The 25,010-nt window shown below is 45.3% G+C and overlaps 3 protein-coding genes across 3 annotated transcripts; 2 read left to right on the top strand and 1 right to left on the bottom strand.

Moving 5' to 3' along the window:
• The first annotated feature begins 14,896 nt into the window (after window positions 1–14,896).
• On the top strand, window positions 14,897–20,384 carry NRT1.1 (nitrate transporter 1.1). The gene is made up of 5 exons (XM_078591984.1): window positions 14,897–15,107; window positions 16,053–16,230; window positions 16,305–16,344; window positions 18,612–19,147; window positions 19,376–20,384. Exons 1-5 carry the CDS (start codon window positions 14,990–14,992, stop codon window positions 20,208–20,210), a joined length of 1,707 nt encoding a protein of 568 aa, XP_078448110.1. The 5' UTR covers window positions 14,897–14,989; the 3' UTR covers window positions 20,211–20,384.
• A 61-nt stretch (window positions 20,385–20,445) lies between these two features.
• Window positions 20,446–20,989, top strand: LOC144716747 (uncharacterized). Its single transcript, XM_078591986.1, has one exon. It carries the CDS (start codon window positions 20,448–20,450, stop codon window positions 20,943–20,945), a length of 498 nt encoding a protein of 165 aa, XP_078448112.1. The 5' UTR covers window positions 20,446–20,447; the 3' UTR covers window positions 20,946–20,989.
• On the bottom strand, window positions 20,960–23,772 carry LOC144716746 (Plant VAMP (vesicle-associated membrane protein) family protein). The gene is made up of 8 exons (XM_078591985.1): window positions 23,583–23,772; window positions 23,305–23,375; window positions 23,122–23,203; window positions 22,934–23,049; window positions 22,695–22,856; window positions 22,567–22,611; window positions 21,602–21,679; window positions 20,960–21,288 (listed from the first exon to the last, which is right to left on the bottom strand). The coding sequence occupies exons 1-8, from the start codon at window positions 23,632–23,634 to the stop codon at window positions 21,178–21,180; spliced, it is 717 nt and encodes a 238-aa protein (XP_078448111.1). The 5' UTR covers window positions 23,635–23,772; the 3' UTR covers window positions 20,960–21,177.
• Between the last annotated feature and the right edge of the window lie 1,238 nt (window positions 23,773–25,010).

Genomic DNA, 25,010 nt, shown 5'->3' with positions numbered 1-25,010 from the left:
TCGAATCAGGTTATATTATTGTTGCCATTTTCAAGTAACATTGATTATGTATTCTCTTTTCCGTTTTCAAGAATGACATTAATCTTATTCATTTGATCCCTTAAGCATTCTCTTGTAGCTTAAACTACCAAAATCTTATTCTACTATTTGATTATCCATTATATCCTGCTTGGTAGAAATTCTAAAATAGAATACTACAATGCAATAAGTAATTTTTTTATTATTATTTCTTTATTGGAAAAAAACACGGTGTCGGGTATGGCCAACACCAAGGTTATGCCCACATACCAATCCAGCCATGCCCTGGATGCCACCCAGGGGGTTTTATTTATTAATTGGATTTTTCATCAGCGTTCATAGGCATGGAGCAAGCGTAAATATCCCACTTACACACAGACCCTGCTCGCCCATGCCTAGGAAGCAGTAAAAGAAAAAAATACATGAGTGGTACCTAGGAAGTGCCCAGAGAAGTGTGCTCGTGCGGGCAGCGTGTTGGACCCCGATCGCAATGGTGGTGCATGGAGTGTGTGGAGCTCTTATTGCCTTCATATGGTGTCAGCATGGAGGTGTGCGGCGGGTACAGCAATCAGGCGAGAGGACGAGCGCTCCCGCCTCTAGTGCTCCATGTGATACGCCAATTGCGGAGGCCATCCTTCGGCATGGAGTGATGCATACTAAGAGCTGGCAGGCCGAGGTGCTCTACGCGGTGGCATCCTTGTGCTCTACGCCAAGAGAGGTAAAGAGAGGAAGAGGCTCGAGTGCATACCGCATGGTTGGCAAGGGCATCCGTTGTCTGGTTTCTCTCGCGTAATTAGTGGCGGATACTAGTCAAGCAAGGGAGCATGATGAAGCACACCTTGACGACGCCGATGAATTGTCAGCAGAGCCATCGCCGACGTCATCACCATCACCAGCATCGCCACCGGTCCGTGTCCAGCCTGACCGGCATGCCAAAGCGTCCGTGAAGACGCCCGGGTTTAAGTACCCCGGGTAAAGCACGTGTTCACAGCCGTCATTATCTGTTTTTCTGTTGTTTTTATTCTCTGTTTTGTGTTCGTCATGACAAGTACCCTTACTCGTCGTGACACGTCCGTGTTGTTTTCAATTCCGTATCGTTTTCTTTCTCTTTCGTAGTTTTTGTTTTTAATTAAGTTGTAAAATGGGGGGTCCTTATTGGGCCCCTTGTTGGACATTTGTGTAAGGGGCCCATCATGGCCCTATCTAAGGCCATGATGGAGCCCCACATTCAGTTTCGATCTGGAAATTCAGTTTTTTTTTTCGGTAGTTACCTGCGCCAGGTCTCATCGTAAGGAGAGGAGGAAGAAGAAAGGGAAGGAAAAAGAGAAGAAGAAGATGAAGGAGAAGTAGGAAGAGGAAAGAGAAGGGAAGAAGGAAAGGACTACGCCGCCGCTGGATACCAGTGTAGCCGTCCCACCTCGCTTCATCAGCCACCGTGCACCCGGCCGTCTCCGTCCTCCCACGGCAACGCCACTCGTTGCTGGGTGTAGTCACCAAGCCAACGCCCCTCCCGCCACCGTTCGCAAGTGGCCGCCCGCGACCACGATCACCAACGACTATCTCGCCGCCTGCAGTTGTTTCCCGGAAGTCCGGGGATTCCCGGGCCATTTCGTGGCCACCCCGTGGTCTCAAGAGGCCTCCTGTGGCCGTCCCGCGGCCTTCCGCATCTATCCGCGGCTGGTCTGCCGTCGTCTCGCGGTCGTTCCGCGGTTTTCCGTGGCAATCCCGCGGTTGTTTGCAGCCTCCCTTGGTCCCACGCGGCCATTCTGTGGTCTTCCACGGCCGTTCCACGACAGTCTGCAGTCTTCCGCAGTCATTCCAAGGCCCTCCGCGGTCGCCCCGTGGCTTCCTAGAGCTACACTGTGACCATTCCACGGTTTTCCCGTGGCCATCTGGCGATTGATCAACAACGCATGCATGTGTGACGATCACGCGCCCTTTGCGGTTGTTGAGCGCCACTGAATTGCCATCGTGACACTATTGCTCGTAGTTGCTGCCGTTCGCACGGATCGCCGCCGTCCGGTGACGCCACCGCTTGCAGTTGTTGCCGCTCGTGCTACAGATCCCCCCCTCAGCCCACGCCGACTCCTGTGTCGCTGCCACGTCGCCGCCTCACCATCGACCATCGTGTCCCACCGCAGTGCTGACCGCGGACTGTTATTACCCGCCGACTGCCACCACATCACGGTCGTTATCGCCAACACAGCCACCCGACACGCTGCTGCTCGCCGACGCAAGCTTCCTTTCTTTCTTTTCTCCTCAACGCCGATCGAACCCTCCATCCGCTCCTGCGCCTCTTTGTCAGTCGAGCTCACCGTCCTTCTCCGGCATCACTCTGCCACACCTATTCGTCCAGTGCACGCAACTAGAATATACCGGCGACGAGTGACACACCGACGAGGTATGTCGTTCCCTTGTTTGCCCGTTATATTACGTCTTTCAATATATTTTTGACTGCACTCCATCACGCTCGGGTTAGTTTAGGTGAGAGAAAAGTATCAAGAAAACAATGCGTTAAGTGTCTTCACAGGTACGGGTCGAGCCCGTCCGTTACGTGCGAGCCCCTACGGAATCCTTCCATTTGGCACCGTAGTCGTTGTTGTCACTCCGACGAGGGTCAGAAGGTCATCGTCATCATCATCGGCTACCGCCTCGGAGCTCGGAGCTCGGTGAATTCACACTCGTCGACCTGCACGTACATTTCACCTAGGACATTTCTCGTCACGTAGTTCAATTCACCTAGTGATTTTACCCATCGGCGTCGCCTTTGACGACGTCCGACATCAAAGCAAGATGCAAGGCGTCATCTTATAACCACCTAATGTGATGGTTCGGGGCCGATCAAAGATGGTGGTATCGGACTATGGCGGGGCGTCGTCTGACAGTGAATCTTAACGGTAGAAAATTACAATGAGATGCAAGATGCGACAGACTATGGTACGTACAAGTGCCAACTAACGGTGAACTCCGACTCACAGGGAATCGACGGAGTCGCCCGGTGGTGGAAGGTTAGACCTCTCAAAGTCCGAGGGGAACGAGGACGGTTATAGCGCCAAACGGAGCAACTCCGCCGGGTTTTACTCTCACGGGACGGGCAAGCCAGACTCGTACCAAACGGGTAAGACGCTCTTGTATTCTTGTGTTGTTCGCTCAACCTGTCCCTCTCACCTATGTCTAACCCAAGCGCGGAGGAGGCAGTATGAAAGTGCATTGAAGGAAATAAGAGACGGCCGGCAGAGTAGACGTACCTCATACATGTCTAGGGGCTGATTTTTCTCTGCTTCGCCCGTTAGGCCTAGCGCGGAAACGTCAGGGACGAGGACAGCCGGTGCAAGGAGGGGGGGCGGGAGAGTTCCTTCAACCAGTCTGTGCCCGGAGAGATCGGAGTGGTCGTGCTCGCGGGGACGGAGCGCCTAGTGGGTCGAGGGGAGACTCAACCAAGTGCGGCGGCCGGAACTGCTGCCCAAGATCCACGCAGCCGCAATGGGTCGACAGCGGGCGTCACGGTGTGGCGAGAGCCAGTGGCCTCGAGGCGAGAGACCGGTGGTGCGGGGAGAGGGAGTGAAAGAGTGGCGTCGCAGCACGGTTTGCACCGGCGGCGGACATCTCAGTGCTGCGAAACCGGCAACGTGCGCCGCGGCGCTAGTCGCACTGGCTGAGGGTGTCGCGGCACTGTGGAACTAGGGACGGGTGCCGCGGCAATGGTCACGCTGGTTGAGGGGTGTGGCGGCGCTGCGGGCGCTGGCTGAGGGCGTCGTGGCGTTGTTCGCGCCAGTTGCCGGCGTCGCGACACGGCATGCACCAACAGTGGGCGTCACGGCGCCAGTGGCAGGACAGGCCCCGGCGGCGCTGGAGGCATCAGCGGCGGGCTGACGGCTCGGCGAGGGGAAAACGCACCACCTGTTTTCCTCCTTGCCCTCCGTTTGTCTTTTTCCCTTCTCTGCTCTTCCCTCTTCTTCCTTCTCCTTCCTCTTCCTTCTTCCCTTCCTTCTTGGATCGTGACCCTTCAACTTCAACAATACTTGGGAAAAAAACACAAGTCCAGGGTGTCCCTTAGGGCGCCCACCCTTTCCCTTTTATAAGGGGAACGTGGATGGGCCCCTAACAAGCTAAAATAAGGGGAAAAAGGGGGGGTTCTAGGCCCCTTAGTGGGGTGGAGGCAAAAATCCCTATAAGTTGGATTTCCCCTCACTACAACGGATAATTGATAGGGGAAAGAGATAAAATAAAAAGGAGAGACGAGAGATAATAATGCGGTGGAAAACACGAGACACAAATAATAATTCGGATGCAAACGACAAAAGAAAACGATGATAGCGTACCCATTACCTGAGATATTTGAATCCGAGCGTGCGTGCCGTTGCCTTGGCTTGCCGGGTGGGTTGAACGCAAATCGGCAGTGATGTGGATGACGAAGGTGACGTCTCTAAAGACATTCCTGAGGGCTCGGGCTGCGTTGCGCCATCAGAGCATGTACCTACACGAAGCATATCGACTAACACCTGTGAGTCCGATGCTATGATGATATTGTGAAGGTTTCACTCCTCGTAGAGGAGCAAGCCATCACGTATCGCCATAGCCTCGGCTGTTGTGTTAGTTTGTATGTCGTAAAAAGATGAGAAAGAGAAAATAATACTCCGTAAATGATCTCAGATAATACCACCTCCTTCGGCCGGTCCCGGGTTCCCTTTGGTCTCACCATCCACATTTAGCTTGAGAATGCCTATTGGCGGCGGATGCCAATAGACAATCTGTACCCAAGTGGTGACGGGGGTCAAAATCATTGGAATGCCCCAATTGCAAAGAAGATCGCATATAAGGCCAGAAGTGTGTGCAAGGGGCTGTAGGAGATGACGGGTGCGAGGTATTCATCGCTTGACTCGTCACATGATATTCAACGCTCGCATGGGGGTCCCTACAAAATGAGAAGAATTTCTCCCTTTCCATAACTCCCACAGTAAGTAAGTTATGGTGATGTGTAGGTAGGGGCTCCGCTTAGAGCGTGTGGGTGAGATAAACATCTTGCCAAACCACTAACGGCGATAGGGGAGCGCGGTTGATGAGTAGCGGATGCCAATGATGTGTAAATTGGCGTCAACAATCTAGAGCGATCTCACTATGGAAGAAAAGGTGTTCCATAGTCTCAACCTGTGAAGAAGTGGGGCAGCAATGGACACGCGAGCTGAGTGAGTGACCAATACGGGTCACTCGATCATCAGTCGGGAGGCCACGATGCATGAGTCTCCAAAGGAAGAAGGAGACATGAGTGAGAATCACTGGATGCCAAATGTAGCAACCCCAAGTTTGTGTAGGGGATCTATCGCAAAAACGGTCCGAAGAGGACTGACAGGAGAAGGATCCCTCAAGTGTCAACGTCCAAATGGGATGATCACTAGAGGTTCCTATAGTAGTATTCAGAGCATGTGATAGCATACCGAGTGGGAGGCCATGATGTTCCCCATAAGTGGCATGTGTTGCCCGTGAGCAGTTGTGCCACAGTCAACCGCGGTCTATGTGGTACGAAGAGGGCATGGCGGGCTAGGGGCGCATTGGCGAGCCATGTATCATACCGCGCTCTAATCGTGCCTTGGCCTACATGCCAAAGTGTGACAGTGGATATCGTTAGCCAATGTCTCTACCAAGTCGGTCACCTTTTGTGGCCCGAATATACGACTCTCTACGTGCCCACTTGCCGTACTTGGCCAAGATAAAACTCCCCAACGGGGAGTTTGTGGTACGCATATGCCACACGAGCTTCTTCTGAAGCATGTCTTGGGCGTCTTGAGGGTGTCTGATCCCTAGATCTCCCTCGTCCGTCGGCCGACAAACTTTCTGCCAAGAAACCCAATGGTGCCTACGCTCTCCCTCAAGGTGACCCGACCATAGGAAATGCGAGCATAGTCGTGAGCAATAATGAATGGACCACTAGGGTATGCAGTGGGATGCTCATGAGGACGTGCCAAATAAAATGGATGCGCCCACCAGGGGAGAGGAAATGAAGTTTCCATCCATCCAATTTCTTTCTCAGCTTGGCCAACAAGGCATTGAAATAATGATGGCCGCAAAAGATGGGGCATCCTAGATAGTGGAAAGGAAGGCATCCTCGTGAGTATTATGTATAGTGTTGGATAATCTAGGAGCACTTTACGGTGGTAGATGGACCAACCATAAAGCTACTCTTTGAGACATTGACGAGCTGATCAGAAGCCCGCTCATACGTAGTGAGTACACTCATAAGTTCCTTAATAGATTTTTTAGATCCATTGAGGAAAAGGATGGCAGCATCTGCAAATAGAGAATGTGAGGGGATCGGGCAACCCCTTTTCATAAAATGTGAGTGATCGACTAAAGACCTTCCTCATCAATATGAAAAGGGTGGGTGAGATAGGATCACCTTGCCGTAGACCTCGTGTGGCTGTGAAGAAGCCAGTTGAGTTGCATTCCGCCTAGAGAGAGAAATGGTTCTCTCTAATGCAAGCATCCACAAGAGTGATGAATGCATCCGTGAAACCAAAGCGATGTAACACTATGGTTAGGAAATTCCACTCAACTCTATCAAAAGCCTTCTCCATATCGAGTTTGATGATGACATTCAAACCCCGAATATGAGTGTCCAGTGATTGTGCTAACTCGTAAACTAGCATGATATTATCATGATATTATCATGGATCTATTGACCCTTGATAAATTCACACTGTTCAAGTGAGATGAGTGTATCAAGGAAGATCCCTAGTCGATTTTAAATAATTTTGGATGCAACTTTGTAGCATAAATTAGAAACACTAATAGGACGAAAGTCTCTAAAAGAAGCTGGATTTTCCACTTTGGGGATAAGCGCTAAGAAAGTGGATTTGCAGCTTCTAGGTAGGACTTTACGTGTAAAGATATCATTCATAGCAAGCACCCGTGCCTACGATATCTCAACAGGATATATAGAACTCTACGGAGAACCCATCCGGTCCCAGGGTCTTGTTCCTACAGAAGGAAAAGACCACCTCCTTGATCTCTACTCGCGTAGGAAGGGTCGTAAGTAGGGCATTTTCCTGGTCTATCACCAAGTGGCGGATGGGGTCGAGGAGATCCTCACTCACAGTAATCGGTTGTGAGGCAAGGAGTGAACTATATAGTATGCAACACCAGTTGTCGCTAGCTGGGCGGGGTCCTGATTGTACATCCCTAAGAGAGTCGTATAATTAGGATGAGTTCTGTGTCGAATCGAGGAGTGAAAGAAACGTGTGTTTATGTAACCTTCTCGCAGCCATTGGATACACAATTTTTGGAGGTAGAAAATCTCCTGACATCACATGGCATCCTTGAACTGTTCACCAAGTCTAAGCTTGCGCTCCCCCGCTTCGTCCGCCAGAGCATCCTATAGTTGTCGCTCGATAGCTGCTAGCTCCATCTTGAGAGCTTTGACCCGTGGATGCACATCCCCGAATACATGTCAATTCCACCATTTCAGGTGGAACTTGAGATTCCTCAGTCTGGAACTTGACTGCAATAACATTAATGGATTCCATTGATGTTGTTTTAGGTGAGATATCTGAAAGAAGATAATTTTCTAGTCAGAATATGATTCTTTTGGAATTTTTTGGTATTAAATTTGTAAAGATATGATTTTTCTAAGTCAAAAAATATATTTATTTGTATTTTTTGGGATTTTATTTTATTTTATATGAATGTAGAAGATACTTTGAGTCCTTTATTTTCACGGCGCCATGTGTCCCCTTCCCATTGGTCGAACGCTTACCAAAAGGACCCCGCTTAATGATTGGCGAGAGCTAATCATTAAGTTACGTCGTTATGGCATCGCGAAAAGCGATGCCATAATACCATTTGTGAATAAAGAATAATTTTTTACCTTTTTCTGGTGCAAGGGTTGACGTGGACCAATAATAAAAAAGGACACCTTTTTTACAATAAATGTTGTGTGGATCAAGGAGGAAAAATACAAAAATCTAGTTTTTCTTCTCTCTCTTTCTCTTTAGAATAGTCAGCAAACACGGATAGGGCGACGTGGCCGCATGACACGGTGCCAAGTGTACACGTGTCATGTGTGTGTACATGTGGTGCACGTGTGCCAGCGATTGATTGGACAAAAAAATAAGCGCTAATGTGGCAGGCGCTGACGCGACTCCACGCTAGCTGCGAGAATATTTAAGTAAAAATCTATTTGAATTGTTATTATTCTCTTGTTTTTTTTGAACTATAGGTACATGTGGCCACTTTAAAATATGCGAGCACGGAAGATGATGCGCCGCAGAATTCTAACAACGTGACAGTTGAACGAAAACAGAAAAAGAGGAAGTGTTATCGAGGACAGAGAAAGAAATCAAGGGCTAGGATTGGTCCAACTTAAAACCGGGATATCTGACAATCAACACGTCGGATTGAGCTAAAATTTTCAGCACTACTTCGTCTCCCCCTCCTCTTTCCATCCATTGCCTCTGATCTATAAATAGAGGCATGTATCACTGTGAAATTCATCTTGAACTTGCTTCCTACTTGTGTGGGCGGATTGAAAGATAGTGAGTTTTGAGATCCATCAAGTGTGTTCTGGTTGTCTTGGATGTGAGAGAAGAATCATTAAGAAGAGGGAGAGCTTACCGTCACTCTCAAATCACCATGACCATGATGTAATGTAAGGATCTAAGGTAAGCATCTTCGCCTTACGTTGTTTCCTTCGCGACATCATTGTTAGCATAACTAAAGTTTATTATCATCTTTTCACTATCACTCCACTTCCTTACGTACCCATTATCTTGTCTCTCGCTCTACCATCACACTGTTCACGCACTCGATCTCTATCGTATCCCTCACGTCCTCTACCTTATTCACGTAACACGCCGCATAATTCTACTTTTATTTCCTCTTTCTTTGCTAATTTTAAGTTTGACTTATAACTTTTACAACCTTTTACTCGATATCAATATCTCGCTTACTATATTCTAATATTTATCTTTTTTCATATCGTTAATCAATATAGTAAGAAAATTAAATCCTTAATCATCGTTCCCTGTGGAGACGATTCCTACTCATCACTAGCTAAATATTCCAAAGTATGGGTAAATATATTTTTTATTGAATAATCTCAATTATCGACGAAGAATTAAAACCCTAAATTTGAGATTATCATGTGCACAATGACCACCGACAATGCATCAAATAACAAGAAAATGATTACTATTCTAGAAGATGAATTAAAGCAGTTAAACCCTCATTGCACCGCAAATAGGCACGTGTTATGCGTGGCATATGTCATCTATCATGTAGTCCAGGCCAGGCTGAGCTCACTACGGGTGATGGAGGCACCATTAGAGCAGGTCATTTTGGATGATAATAATTCAATAATTCAACATGTATGATGACTTCAGTTCATCTACGCTGGGCGACGCAGTGCTTTGGTTGAGGGACATTTACCCACAAAATTAATTTTAAATACATACATACATTATATTTCATTTAATAATTTGTTTGATATGAAATATTTACGTAAATCACTCTACATGTGTCACTTACATAACATTAGATCATTTCCCTTGTCACTTCTCTTGTCGAAAGATGAAAATTGACCTAGAATTTTGACCACTAATATATAACATACTAATATTCATTTTCTGAAAATTCATGTACAATTTTTTTCTAATCCCATTATTATTTATTTCAAAAGTTAATTTATTATTAAGAATTAAGCCAATAAGTGCTAATTTCATTCATTAATCACATTTCATTTGTTTATACTTTGGTTGATTTTTATCTTCATATAGTTGATTATGCATTTAAGGAAGTCAAATATCATAGGCCAAAGGTTAGTTAGTACAATTAAGTATTTAGGCCTTTTTCATACTCATGAAAACAATAAGATATTTTAGTTCAAATGCGTAGGAACTTTACACTATCATTTAGTGATTCTGGTGACTTAAGGTCTTCTTGGATTCATACCCAATCTTTGGTTGTCAAATTTTTTATACCATATGTGACTAAATATTAAACATGAATTATATGTATTGTGGTTAAAAATGAATATGATAGTGCTTTAAATGTAATTAAAAATATTATGATCATATTAGATTTTTTTATGTCTAACTGAAATTTCATTTGTGGTTTTTGTGAGAAATTTAATCTCTTCTCTATTTTATATTCTTATTATTTTCCTCTTTTTTTTTTCCTGGCCGAACCGGATTTGAGGAACTCAAAGTTGGATTTTGCATTTTGTTGACCTGGAATTTCCTCCCGGTTTTCAATTTGCGATTTTCGATTTGAGTTTCCCAAACGTAATCCGGGAGGAGGCTAGAGGGAGGGAGCCTTGCGCGCACGTGTAGAAATAAACTAACTCCCCGATCCTAATTTTGAAAAGTCTTAATATGGGTGCATATGAGTTACTATCTCTATACCTCTTGACTAGAGTAGATACGGAATATCTGGTGAAACGGCTATCATTGTTTATTTGATGCAGCTTACTCATATATTTATCAAAAAGTATGATGACCATCATTTTTATTTCCTCTGCATATATATTTATCTTTATTTAAAATTCTCTTTTTTCCATGGTTTCAGCTAAATCTAATCGGCCCAAAATTTATATGACTTTTTTCTCAAAATTAGATCCAATCACAATTTGAAAGTATATGCATAATTTTTTTTTATGTGGGACAGATAATAATTTCACAAAGAAGATTGTTGAGTAAGCCAAGAAAGAGACTGGGATCTCTAATTTTAAGTTATCAAAAGATAGGGTGAATAGACACAAATGAAGATTTTCCAAGGGTTGATTATATGGATAGAATATGGCACAATCATTGCGAACAATAATCGCAAAACTTGATGACATGAAGATAAATACAATGAAAAACTCCACCACCCCAGAAGATAAGATCCTGTCTCCTCAAAGGCCAGGAGGCTCCTCCCAAGACCTCCCAAAGGAAAACCCTGCAAACCCCCATTGGACACCTAAAGACTCTCGTCCTTCCATTATTTACATTATTTACATAGAAAGGCCTATGTTTATAAACTCACATGAAACATGGAAGTCATGAACTACCCAAGAAATCCGCTAAAAATCTGATAGTTCAAAACTGCAAGTCTGCAACTGATTGTTGCTGATATAATGGACAGTTTGAAACTGCCTAGTCATACTTCTTAGAATCTCAAGTGTAGGAATATAAACCCCCTTTATTCTTGTAAAACTAAAATAAATTAAAATCAAATCGCAGGTAGTTATCTTCACTGAGATGTTGACAAATTGAGATAAACTCCTTCCAAAGTCAATTTTATCCCCCCGAATTCAGTCTTCAAGTAACTGGTTTTCTACCTCCTCGCTCAGTCGCCCCTAGATATGAAGGTCGAGCTAAATCAAAGCACACATCTATCACAAAACAAAACGTGGGCTGCCATCAAATATTTGTCCCTCTTTTACTCCTTTTTAAAAGTGATCGGAATAAATCTGGAAGCACCAAGAAGGGCCAACTTCTTGACGAAAAGAGAAGAAGACACTTCCCTTTAACTGGTTTCTTCCGAACTTTAGTCCGAATTCCAACGGGATCGGCCAAACTTTCTTCCCATTTAGTGTCTTGTTTTCAGACATTCCATTCTGTCCGGAGCCTCCTGACAAAGTTTCCATCCTAGCATAGAGTGTTCTTCTTGAACTTTCGCAAGGTCCCCAGAAAACCCAACAGTGGCCTAGACAATAGCACTTAGTGGTGGGCCGGCAGCTCATTTTCCCTTGTCTTCTCGAGGTTGTCTGGTTTTGAACGAGAGAACAGTATATTCATAATGGGCAATCAGACGAACTATGCCACAATGGTCTTTTTCCTCTCCCACTGCCCTGCAAAGTTCTATCTTTCTTCAGTGAAGCTGAGGCACAAGGCCCGAATGATCTCGCTTTCCAATTTCCATTGTTTGGCGTACGCGGTGTTGGTTGTTATCAATAAGAGACCGATCAACATCAAGGTCGGCGGTCTGAAGGTATTATTTCCTTCCACATGGCATGGCCAGAATCTTTGGCGCGTACCCAACTGCAAAGATTTGACAAGATACAAGTACGACGAAGCTACACAGCCTGTGCTTCCACTACTTCGTTGACATTTATCCATTTGTCTCTAAAATATCCGTTTATCCAAACATGCAGTATCACGACCTGTATATTATAAGGAAATGAACTCAAAAAAATTAATCAATGATTGTCTTAAAGTACTGCCACATGGTGCAAACTTGGTTAATCCAAATGTTAGGTCACATGCACGACTAAACTAGATAGGCTGTGCTTTAATTTCTTCGTCAAATATTATTAATTTTATCCAATCATGGCGTATCACATGTGTAATATACAGAACTAAACCCAAATAATTAATTAATGATTGCCTTAAAAATACAGCCGCATGGTGCAAACTTGGTTAATCCAACTGTTAGGTCACAAGTACGAGTAAACTAGACAGGCTCTGCTTTAATTTCTTGGTCAAGTATAAATAATTTTATCCAATAATGCAGTATCACAAGTTGTATATCATACGGAAAGAACCCAACATAATTAATCAATGATTGTCTTAAAAATACTGCCGCATGGTGCAAATTTGGTTAATCCAACTGTTAGGTCACAAGTACAACTACACTAGGCAGGCTGTGCTTTAATTTCTTCGTCAAATATTATTAATTTTATCCAATCATGGAGTATCACATGTTGTGTATTATACTGAACTAAACCCAAAATAATTAATCAATGATTATCTTAAAAATACTGCGGCATGGTGCAAACTTGGTTAATCTAAATGTTAATGACACAAGTAAGACGAAACTAGACAGCCTGTGCGTCAATTGCTTCGTCAAAATTGATTAATTATATGCAATCATGCAGTATCACAAGTTGTATATTATACTAAAATAAACCCAAAATAATTAGTCAATTATTGTCTTAAAAATACTGCCGCATGGTGCAAACTCGGTTAATCCAAAAATTAGGACACAAGTACGACGAAACTACACAGCCTGTGCGTCAATTTCTTCGTCAAAATATATTTCAGTTGTCACTAATAAGTCCTTTTTATCCGCGCATGCAGTATCACAAGTATATCAAACGGAAATAAACCCAAAAAACTTGATCAATGATTGTATTAAACGTTGAACTGTTGAATGACTACCCACCCCCGTATGGTCCCTCTCCCGAAGATATATTTCCATGAAGATCAAAATCATAGCGTGAATGAAAACCGGGCAAATTCAATTAACCACATTAGATGAATTATTCGTCTTATTACAGTGACCTAAGATTCGAGAATGCTTGCAAAAGGGATTTGTTCCCCCTAGTCGCAAGGGAGCTCCACAATGAGCTACTACAAGTTGTCTGCAACTACCGTTCGAAATATTTTGGATAGTTCGAGGGACGTGGCCGAATTGCTTTCAGGCACGAGGGTGCAGTCACTTTGGAGGCTATCGAATCTTAAACTGCATTATTGCAGAGGTGGGGCTTGTTTTCTTCATCATCTAGTCTTTTTTCTTTTTCCAGCAGTCAAGTGGCTACCAGGGATTCTCTTCTGGAAGCAGCCGGGGCCTGGGGAAGTCCACGTGGCAACTGCATCGTCAGCAACTGGTCATCATCGGTTTGTCGTCTTGCAGCCTCATCCTTTGATTTCCGGGTTCCTGGAGGCTTCTGTTGCCCTGCGCGTCCGTGTTGTCAGCCAGGAATTCATTACGTCGCGTCGTTTTGCTATCTTCACTCTCTCTCTCTCTCTCTCTCGCTCGCTCTATCCCTTTCTCTCTCTCTCTCTCTCTCTCTCTCTCTCTCTCTCTCTCTCTCTCTCTCTCTCTCTCTCTCTCTCTCTCTCTCTCTCTCTCTCTCTCTCTCTCTCTCTCTCTCTCTCTCTCTCTCTCTCTCTCTCTCTCTCTCTCTCTCTCTCTCTCTCTCTCTCTCTCTCTCTCTCTCTCTCTCTCTCTCTCTCTCTCTCTCTCTCTCTCTCTCTCTCTCTCTCTCTCTCTCTCTCTCTCTCTCTCTCTCTCTCTCTCTCTCTCTCTCTCTCTCTCTCTCTCTCTCTCTCTCTCTCTCTCTCTCTCTCTCTCTCTCTCTCTCTCTCTCTCTCTCTCTCTCTCTCTCTCTCTCTCTCTCTCTCTCTCTCTCCCTTTCTCTCTCTCTCTCTGTCTCGCTCGCCTATCCCTTTCTCTCTCTCTCTCTCGCTCGCTCTATCCATTTCTCTATCTATCTATCTATGTATATATCTATCTATCTCTCTCTCTCTTTATCTATCTATCTATTGATTAATCTCCATATATATATCTGTATATCAATACCTATCTCTATCTATATATTTAGCTCTCTCTCTATCTCTCTATCTATCTCAGATGAAATCTCGGGTCACGTGAAAGTTAGAGTTTCGATATCGCCCCGTGACTGGCTGGTGGCGAGATCCGCACTGTCGGGAAGACGCCACAAGAACTCTTCCTAAAGGCAGAGCTCACCATCGTTCCTTATCCCAAGCTACACGCTTGTTTTTGGCTCGTAGAGACAAGTCACATCCTGGCCTCCCTCTTGGCAAATGCCTGAAACAAGCAAAAACCACTTCTGGATTGATTTTCTTTCAGTCCGCTTAAACTCTCTCTCTCTAGGCTTTTACGGAATGTAGAGAGAGAGAGAGAGAAGGCTATTCCGTGGTGGGAAATGTTGAGAAGATCATGGAAAAGTGGAAGGTTCGAAGGTCTTCAAAAAGATAAACATGGGCCGACGGGCGAATGAGGTGACAGGCAGAGGCTTAAGGGCCTTTCTCTCTGTAGAAGCAGCCCGTGAAGAGTGAGGGATAATAACCGTGGGTTTTTACAGTGCATGCATCTGTCCGGGACTGTAAGAGTAGGGCGTCCGCTACTACCTTCTATTGCCCTCTATAAAGTTGGAGGAGAAGGAAGAAAGTTTTTCTCGAGAACCTTGGAGCTTAACTTCGACTGCATTTTCTCTAACTCCTCTCGTCTGCGGGTTCTCCATCGTCGGTCAATGGCTTCTCTGCCGAAGACAGATGTCGGCGAGACCATATCTGATGCTTGGAACTACAAGGGCCGCCCTGCCGTCCGCTCCCTTACCGGTGGCTGGACTGCCGCTGCCTCCATCCTAGGTTCTCTCTCTCTCTCTCTCTCTCTCTCTCTCTCTCTCTCTCTCTCTCTCTCTCTCTCTCTCTCTCTCTCTCTCTCTCTCTCTCTCTCTCTCTCTCTTTCTCTCTCTCCCTCTCTCTCTCTCTCTCTCTCTCTCTCTCTCTCTCCATCTTTCTCTCTCTCTCTCTCTCCATCTTTCTCGCTCTCGCTCTCTCTCTCTCCATCTCTCTCTCACAATCTTTGTCTCTCTCTTTCGCTCCATCTCTCTCTATCTATCTCTCTCTCACAATCTTTGTCTCTCTCTTTCGCTCCATCTCTCTCTATCTATCTCTCTCTCACAATCTTTCTCTCTCTCTTTCGCTCCATCTCTCTCTATCTATCTCTCTCTCACCATCTTTCTCTCTTTCGCTCCATCTCTCTCTCTCTGTCTTCCATCTCTCTTTCTCTCACCATCTTTCTCTCTCTCACTCCATCTCTCTATTACCATCTTTCTCACTTTCGCTCCATCTCTCTCTCTCTCTCCCTCTCTCTCTCTATCTTCCATCTCTCTTTCTCTCACCATCTTTCTCTCTCTCACTCCATCCCTCTATTACCATCTTTCTCACTTTCGCTCCATCTCTCTCTCTCTCTATCTTCCATCTCTCTTTCTCTCACCATCGTTCTCTCCCTCAATCCATCTCTCTATTACCATCTTTCTCTCTTTCGCTCTATCTCTCTCTTTGTAGTCTGGTTTTTATAACTCACTGTACTTTGGTTTCTCTCGCTCTCTCTCCATATTTCTCTCTCTCGATCTCTTTCTTTGTACTTTGGTTTCTCTCGCTCTCTCATTCTCTCTCTGTATATCTCGCTCTCTCCGTACTCTGGTTTTTTTCACTCTTTCTCTCTCTCTCGCGGTATTTGTCTCCCTCTCGCTATGCCTTGTTCCGGGTATAATTGTTGGACAATGAGCTGAAGAAGAGGAGCTGCAGTGGTGGAGCTGAACGAGAGGCTGGCGTCGCTGGGGATTGCGGTAAACCTGGTGACCTACATGACGGGGACGATGCACCTCGGCAACGCTACGGCAGCGAACACCGTTACCAACTTTCTCGGCACCTCGTTCATGCTCTGCCTTTTAGGAGGATTCATCGCCGACACTTTTCTGGGCAGGTGAAGCAATCTACCCACTCTACTTCCTCTCTTTGGACAAGCCAACTCTGTCTCACTCGCACTCCCATTTCCAGGTATCTCACCATCTCCATATTTGCCGCCATACAAGCAACGGTAACCTCTCTCTCCCTATCTCTATATATATCTCTCTCTGTCTTTCTGTCTCTGTTTATCTCTTTCTTCCCGACTCTTTTTATTTCGCCCTCTATTAATCTCTCTTTTTCTTTTTCTTTTTCTCTCTTTTTGTCTCTCTTTTTCTTTTTCTCTCTGTTCGTCTCTCTTTCATTCTCTATATGTTTATCTCTCTCTCTCTCCCCCCGTCGCCGTCTTCGTATTTCTCTCTATCTCCTCTCCCTTTCGCTCTTCCTTTCCCTCTCGCTCCCTCTATCTCCTTTTTCACTCTCCCTCTTTCTCTCATTACGTCTCTTTCTCCTGCATCACTCTCCCAATATCGTTCCTTCTCAATCTCTTGGTGTCCCGCTTTCTCTCATTATATCACTTTCTCCTGCATCACTCTCCCAATATCTTTCCTTTTCAATCTCTTAGTGTCCCTCTTTCTCTCATTATGTCTCTTTCTCCTGCATCACTCTCCCAATATCTTTCCTTCTCAATCTCTTAGTATCCCTCTTTCTCTCATCATGTCTCTATCTCCTGCATCACTCTCCCAATATCTTTCCTTCTCAATCTCTTAGTGTCCCTCTTTCACTCATTCTGTCTCTTTCTCATGCATCACACTCCCAATATCTTTCCTTCTTAATCTCTTAGTGTCCCTCTTTCTCTCATTCTCTCTCTTTCTCCTGCATCACTCCCCCAATATCTTTCCTTCTCAATCTCTTAGTGTCCCTCTTTCTCTCATTATGTCTCTTTCTCCTGCATCACTCTCCCAATATCTTTCCTTCTCAATCTCTTAGTGTCCCTCTTTCTCTCATTATGTCTCTTTCTCCTGCATCACTCTCCCAATATCTTTCCTTCTTAATCTCTTAGTGTCCCTCTTTCTCTCATCATGTCTCTTTCTCCTGCATCACTCTCCCAATATCTTTCCTTCTCAATCTCTTAGTGTCCCTCTTTCTCTCATTCTCTCTCTTTCTCCTGCATCACTCTCCAAAAATCTTTGCTTCTCAATCTCTTAGTGTCCCTCTTTCTCTCATTCTGTCTCTTTCTCCTGCATCACCCTCCCAATATCTTTGCTTCACAATCTCTTAGTGTCCCTCTTTCTCTCATTCTCTCTCTTTCTCCTGCATCGCTCTCCCAATATCTTTGCTTCTTAATCTCTTAGTGTCCCTCTTTTTCTCATTATGTCTCGTTCTCCTGCATCGCTCTCCCAATATCTTTGCTTCTTAATCTCTTAGTGTCCCTCTTTCTTTCATTATGTGTGTTTCTCCTGCATCACTCTCCCAATATCTTTCCTTCTCAATCTCTTAGTGTCCCTCTTTCTTTCATTATGTGTGTTTCTCCTGCATCACTCTCCCAATATCTTTCCTTCTCAATCTCTTAGTGTCCCTCTTTCTCTCATTCTCTCTCTTTCTCCTGCATCACTCTCCCAATATCTTTCCTTCTCAATCTCTTAGTGTCACTCTTTCTGTCATTTTCTCTTTTTCTCCTGCATCACTATCCCAATATCTTTCCTTCTCAATCTCTTAGTTTCCCTCTTTCTTTCATTCTCTATCTTTCTCCTGCATCACTCTCCCAATATCTTTGCTTCTCAATCTCTTACTGTCCCTATTTCTCTCTTTCTCTCTCTTTCTCCTGCATCACTCTCCCAATATCTTTGCTTCTCAATCTCTTAGTGTCCCTCTTTCTCTCATTCTCTCTCTTTCTCCTGTATCACTCTCCCAATATCTTTCCTTGTCAATCTCTTAGTGTCGCTCTTTCTCTCATTCTCTCTCTTTCTCCTGCATCAGTCTCCCAATATCTTTCCCTCTCAATCTCTTTGTGTCCCTCTTTCTTTCATTATGTCTATTTCTCCTTCATCACTCTCCCAATATCTTTCCTTCTCAATCTCTTAGTGTCCCTCTTTCTCTCATTCTCTCTCTTTCTCCTGCATCACTCTCCCAATATCTTTCCTTCTCAATCTCTTAGTGTCCCTCTTTCTCTCGTTTTCTCTCTCTCTCCTGCATCACTCTCCCAATCTCTTACTGTCCTCCTTTCACTCTTTTTCTCGCTTTCTCCTGTATCAGTCTCCCAATAACTTTCTTGCTCAATCTCCTACTCCCCTTCTTTCACTTAATCTCTCTAATTCTCCTGTCTCACTCTCCCAATCTCTTTCTTTTCTCGATCTCCTAGTCCCCTTCTTTCTCTCATTCTCGCTCTATCTACTCCGTGTTCCCTAAAACCAGACTCTAGTTTGGTGTGGGTGACTGACGAGGTGTTACTGGTTGAAGGGGGTGACGATCCTGACGATCTCCACGTCGGTGCACGGGCTGCGGCCGCCGAGCTGCGCCCCGTCGTCGAGTTCCTGCATCCCGGCCAACGGGATGCAGCTCGGCGTGCTCTATCTCGCGCTCTACATGACGGCGCTGGGCACGGGGGGGCTCAAGTCCAGCGTTTCCGGGCTCGGGTCCGACCAGTTCGACGAGTCTGATCCGTCGGAGAAGAAGGGCATGCTCAAGTTCTTCAACTGGTTCTTCTTCCTCATCAGTCTCGGCTCGCTGCTGGCCGTGACGGTCCTCGTCTACGTCCAAGACCACGTCGGCCGCCGCTGGGGCTACGGCATCTGCGCCACCTGCATCCTCCTCGGCCTCTTCCTCTTCCTCTCCCGCACCCGCAGCTACCGCTTCAAGAAGCTCGTCGGCAGCCCCCTCACTCAAATCTCCGCCGTTTTGTTCTCCGCCTGGCGAAACCGAGCTCTCCCCTTCCCCGACCAGCTCTACGAAGAGCCCTCCTCGAAGCAGTCCCTCCCTCGTACAACCCAATTCCGGTAATTCCCGCCCTCTCAAGATACTTTCTTTGCTGCTTAATTCCATACTGTTGGGGGAGAAACACCAACTCCAAGAGAGAGAGAGAGAGAGAGAGAGAGAGAGAGAGGGAGAGGGAAGGAGGAAGAGACTTCTAGTTCAAAAGAACTTTCAAAAAACTCAACACAAAAAGAGAAAAGAGAATACATCAATCAAGTACGCTTCCGGTAAATGATACTGTTTTGTGGCAGGTTTCTGGACCGGGCGGCGATCAAGCAAGAGGGGGAGAGGAGCAAGTGGCGGGTGAACACGGTGACGGACGTGGAGGAGGTGAAGATGCTGGCGAGGATGCTGCCGATATGGGCGACGACGATCATGTTCTGGACGGTGTACGCGCAGATGACGACGCTGTCCGTCTCGCAGGCGACGACAATGGACTGCCACGTGGCGGGCTCGTTCCAGATCCCCCCGGGCTCGCTCACCGTCTTCTTCGTGGCCTCCATCCTGCTCACCGTGCCCGTCTACGACCGCGCCGTCGTGCCCCTGACCCGGCGCCTGACCGGCAACCCGCAGGGTCTGAGCCCGCTGCAGCGGATCGGGGTGGGGCTGGTCATGTCCGCCATGGCCATGGCCGCGGCGGCCCTGACCGAGGTCAAGCGGCTCCGAGCCGCGACCGGTCGCGGCGACGGGCCGGTGCCCATGACGGTGTTCTGGCTGGTGCCGCAGTTCCTGCTGGTGGGCTCGGGGGAGGCCTTCACGTACATCGGCCAGCTCGACTTCTTCCTCAGAGAGTGCCCCAGCGGGATGAAGACCATGAGCACGGGGCTGTTCCTCAGCACGCTCTCGCTCGGCTTCTTCCTCAGCTCTCTGCTGGTCTCCATCGTGGACGCCGTCACGGGCAAGGCAGGCCGCGGCGCGTGGATCGCCGATAACCTCAACCAAGGAAGGCTCTACAACTTCTACTGGCTCCTCGCCGCGCTCAGTCTCGCCAACTTCGCCGTCTTCCTCGTCGCCGCCCGCTGGTACACTTACAGAGATCGCCCCGAATCGCCCGCCGAAGACGACAAGCCCTCCCACCACGCCTGAAAGCCTTGTATAACCGCTCATAGAAGAAGAAGAAGAAGTTGAAGTTGAAGTTGAAGTTGAAGTTGAAGTTGAAGGAGAAGAAGAATAACCTCTTTGCGGAACAACCGCGGTTACTGGCGGTTGCGACGGGCTTTTCAAAACTGTTCTGGGCGAGTTCTTCTTTCTTCCTTCTTCTTTCTTCGTTCTTCGTTCTTCGTTCTTCGTTCTTCGTTCTTCGTTCTTCGTTCTTCGTCGAGAATGGCGATTCCCTGCGACGGAGTTCTGACGAGGAAACTATGCGAGCTTGAGAGGGTTCTTGGAGAGGCCGTCGTCTTCGGCGGAGAGGAAGAGGGCGGATCGGGAGAGCTCAGCCGTCGGATCGACTTCTTGCGGAATCTGCTCTGCGCGGAGATGGAGTCGCACAAGGGGGAAAAGCCGGCCCATCTTTACCACGTAGCGGATCGTCTGGGCCGACTCGACGAAACGTATAGGAAATGGGCCGAGGGAGGCCCATATCCGGACCCGGCCCAGAGTCTCGACAGCGCTTCTTCCTCTTGCTCTTGCACTCTCTCCTGCTTCGACGAGGAAGAGGACGTGGGCTTCGACAGCCCCCGGCCCATTGGGCCTGACGTGGCAAAGGGCAGGAAGGTAATTGCCACCGCAGTGGCGGCGCTGTTAGCGGCGGCGACGGCGGCGGTAATATTCGTTACCGGATTCTTGGAAGAAGATCCGACGGGTCCACTTGTGCCCACGTAACCGACAGTAATGGATCCTGTTCAAATCATCCTCTTTCTTTCCTACATGTTTCATTTCAATTTTAGCAATTTCCACGTCTCTTCCTTCTACACAAACTGAGAATCCACCAATCCACGCTCACTATAGAGAGAGAGAGAGAGAGAGAGAGAGATAGAGATAGAGATAGAGATACCGCGTGATGATCGGTCCAGATTGACTATTCCCCGCCGTTGGATGGATCGGATCCGCCTTCTCAGCACTTTTTGAAGACGTAGCCGGCGAAGATCCCCAATAGAGAGAGCAGAAACACCACCAGGAGAGAGAAGCCGCCACGCTGTTGCTTGCGTTCTTTCCTCAGTGTCTCCTGGCAGATGAACAGAATTAGTTGAATTTGATGCCATTAGGTTTCTAGATTAGTCTACTTGGAGAAAGAAGATCAGCTAAATTGAAGAACCATGAATGTTTGTTTTAATAAGGTTCTTAGTTATAAAAAAAGGGACACCCAAAGGATGGATGGAGTGAGGAATACAGAGGTTCATTATTTCTGAAGAGCAATTAACTTTTGAGAAGAAAGAATTAGAATCTGAGAAAATTAGGGAAATAACTTGAAGTAAAGCAAAAGGATGAGTGGGATTGAAAACTGTCACAATAAAAAGAAAGGGGAGGATGGGTCGTACTAGCTCTTGACGAAGCTTTTGGTTTTGTTGAATTGCTAAGTTTTTCTCCTCAGTCAGCTTTGCAATGGCGGACGTTACCTGATGATAATCATGAATAAAGTTAGGCAAATCGTGGGATATTTGACAACACTACCTGATGAACGGAAACGAAATATCACTACAAACAAATCTGATAAAAATATCTTTCCAATGAAAAAGAACACCATAACTCATCATAGAAATCAGTCCCGACAGGAAAACAGTACTGGCTCTTATTTTAAATAAAATTTTGATTCTCGATCAGAATTTTAATTGATCATATGATCGATCAATTGCTGAATCGGCTATTATATCCAACTGATCTAACTTGATACATCGTCAACTAAGATCAATAAAAAAAACGAGCAAAATTAGGTTCGATCAACACTCTAAAAGATAAACAATAGAATCTTCTCCCCTCTCTTTATCGTGTACATGATCTATTGATAATCTTTTCACGTTAGGTCTTCATTTAAACGAATTTATTGGGTTTGCCATGTGGCGACCATCGGTCCTAATTGGATTGAACAGGATAATCCAATCAGTTGTACCGGTTGCTCCATTGTCAAAAGGCCCTCTTGATCAGATCAGCCAACTTGGTCTCCCTTGATCCAGCCCATCTAATTGATTGGATCAGATAGTATGTTTTGAGGCAACCTTGTCTGATCCAATTGAATCTTTCTACCCAATCCGATCTGATCCAATAGCTGACTCGCATAAAAAAATTATCTGAAGAACAAATGCAGAAGAGACCGATAATGATAACAACAGAAAAATCAGTCTAGTTCAGGAAAAGATGGACCTCCAACGGCTGACCCGTTTATTGATTTATGTACTAACGTGTTTTCCTAGCATGAACTCACTAAAATAAAATTAGACGGAAGAGGATATATAACTAGGAGCAGCTTTAAGAAACATAAAAAAATGCTATGAGAACCCTCTCATACCTGTGAACCTTTCTCTTTTGATATCTCCACAGGCGCTCTTGAAATCTGAGGATCACGCAAATTAGATGAGAAAATCACAATGAGTTAGAAAGGAAACCACTGATCAAATAGTATTTGACGGTCTTTACGTTATCAGTCTCAAAGGCACTTTGTACACCATTGTCTAATGAAGAAGATCGAGGAGGCGACCCTTCTTCGGATCCTTCGGGAACAGGAGAAGGCAGATTGGCTGGAAGGTAGACTACCCTCAGCTTAACCTCTTCGATGACCTTTCCAGGAGCTTTTTCGAACTGTTAAACAAAGTATAAGACTTTAGAAGCTGAAGAAACGAATATGGAGAAGGAAAATTGAAAAAAAAAATTCTAACCATTTCTGAGGTCGTTTCCTTTAGCGTTGACCCATTTTCAACTACGACGCTTTGCACGAGGAATTTGTCCTTACACTGGAGATCAGGCGGCATCTCCTTCTGAGCTTGCATCGTCACTGGCAGGAACAAATTTTAGAGAATTATTGCGAGAGTATAATACGAAGTCAATGAGACCAATTATGAACTACCGGTAATTTCGGATGTCATCCCTGGCGACACGATCCCCGAGTTGGGACGAACGCAGTACCGTTTCGGATTTGTCGTCTTGATCTGAGAATAAACGATCAATAATTGCAGAGTATCAAATGATCAGGATACCACGAAGAAGAAGGAAAACGTCTTGATCTAAGGGCGTCCAAGAGAAGACGTACCTTGAAGGCGACGTACTGATCCGTCTTGTTGGTCAATTGCATGGTGCAAGAGCTCAGCTTATTCAGCTCGACTACAAATAACAGCAAACACACAATAAGCAACGCGTTAATGTACGGAGGAAAAAAATAATCGATCTAGAATAATGAGATCGAAGAGAGGAAACATAACAAGAACTGAAAGATTACGCTTCACAGATCTGATCAAACAATAGATCAGATCTAGGGCAACACTAGGACACGAATTAAGCAATAGAACCAGCAATACTCGGCCGACATACAGAGGAATTTAAGCTCCAAAGGGCGGACGCTGATCAGATCCCCGCGAAGCATCTTTGTCGATCGTAAACACACTCGATGTTCGACGAAAATTTCCGCAAATTTTGCACGAATTCGACCAATCGAGCAACCGCAGGGGAGGAGAGGGAAAGAGGAAGGGTTTGGTGGTTGTTATTTTTTTCTCCGCTGTCAGTCCGCCGACCACCTTATTAGGCAATCAGACACTTGATACGACTTTCTGCCACGTTTAGACACCTGAAATGACTGATTTGTCCTCTTGTTGAACGATAAAGAGGTCAGATTCGGTGGACCTATTTTGGGAAATAGGTGCAATGGTATCAGAATGAAAGTTGAAGCTTGTTGTTGTTGTGAAATTAATATGAGGGTTTGACCTTCTCGTGACCCAGTAAAAGATACAAGAGAAAAGTATTTATGGTGAGAAAGTAGTAACTTATTGTCATTGTGAAGTGTTCATTTGGAGAAAACAGTTAACTTTAACTTATTATCTTCAAAAACTGTCACTTCAGTTCATTATTGATTAAGATCATAAAAATTAAAGGAAAGAATTAAAGAACAATTCAATTCCAGTTTTTACTGCATGTTTTGAAACTCCAAAAGCGATGAAAATACCGAAACCTGTTTTTGAAACTGTAACTCCAGGTCCCCTCGGCCTGATGGCCTCGAGTGTCACTTCGCTCTAGCGCTCTGGTTGGATAGCCATTTTCTGGGATGAACGGTTTGGACTGGACAGTTTTCAGGCCTGCTCTTCACGTTGGACTATTGTTGTCGAAACTGCAAACTCCCAAAAACTCCAAAACTCCAAAACTTGGAAACCTAAATTAGGACATCGGAGCGGCCTGTCGAGTGCAAGTGATTTAATGTGAGACTTGAACCCATTGAGGTAGTGATGATTAAGATCATGCTGACCGAGCATCTTTTCCTGATGGAAAACTGCATTATCTTGTTGCAAGTGGATTTTCTTTACGAGAGAGACAGAGAGAGTGCAAAGATTAATGAATTTTCTATGAGATAATTTCAGTGACTTTTCATTCGATTTGTACTCAAAGATATTACATTTAATTGTTTATTTGATAAAAACAAAGTGACTACGTTAGGCATTTATTTTTATTATGAAATCAAAATTATTTGGTTCGTTTTCGTGTGAATAAAACTTCATGTATTATATTTTTATTGTCTCAAGTGTTATATTTGATGGAAATATATATGGCCAGCAAGCCAATCACACATTCCACATCTTGTTCCATATTCATTAATAGAACATATTCATTATAGTACACATGTGATGCTTATAATGAAGTCCATGAATACGTGATCGAACTTAGTGAATTATGATGAGATCGTGATACAGAGATCATTGGTCTTTATGCATGTGTTCTAAATATTCCTATTTGAAGGATAGACGAGAATGA

This window comes from Wolffia australiana, chromosome 2, assembly GCF_029677425.1.
Source record: "Wolffia australiana isolate 7733 chromosome 2, ASM2967742v1".
Lineage (NCBI taxonomy): Eukaryota > Viridiplantae > Streptophyta > Magnoliopsida > Alismatales > Araceae > Wolffia > Wolffia australiana.
This window is presented reverse-complemented; position numbering and strand designations above follow the sequence as displayed.

What these genes read in the sequence shown, in the direction of transcription:
- LOC144716747 (XM_078591986.1), top strand. Translation starts at nt 20,448, where the DNA reads ATGGCGATTCCCTGCGACGGAGTTCTGACGAGGAAACTATGCGAGCTT.
- LOC144716746 (XM_078591985.1), bottom strand. Translation starts at nt 23,634, where the DNA reads ATGCTTCGCGGGGATCTGATCAGCGTCCGCCCTTTGGAGCTTAAATTC. An exon ending in ATCAGTACGTCGCCTTCAAG is followed by an intron (nt 23,204 to 23,304) that starts GTACGTCTTCTC and finishes GTTTATTCTCAG; the next exon opens with ATCAAGACGACAAATCCGAA. An exon ending in GATGACATCCGAAATTACCG is followed by an intron (nt 23,050 to 23,121) that starts GTAGTTCATAAT and finishes TGTTCCTGCCAG; the next exon opens with TGACGATGCAAGCTCAGAAG.
- NRT1.1 (XM_078591984.1), top strand. Translation starts at nt 14,990, where the DNA reads ATGGCTTCTCTGCCGAAGACAGATGTCGGCGAGACCATATCTGATGCT. An exon ending in GCCGACACTTTTCTGGGCAG is followed by an intron (nt 16,231 to 16,304) that starts GTGAAGCAATCT and finishes TCCCATTTCCAG; the next exon opens with GTATCTCACCATCTCCATAT. An exon ending in CCTCGTACAACCCAATTCCG is followed by an intron (nt 19,148 to 19,375) that starts GTAATTCCCGCC and finishes GTTTTGTGGCAG; the next exon opens with GTTTCTGGACCGGGCGGCGA.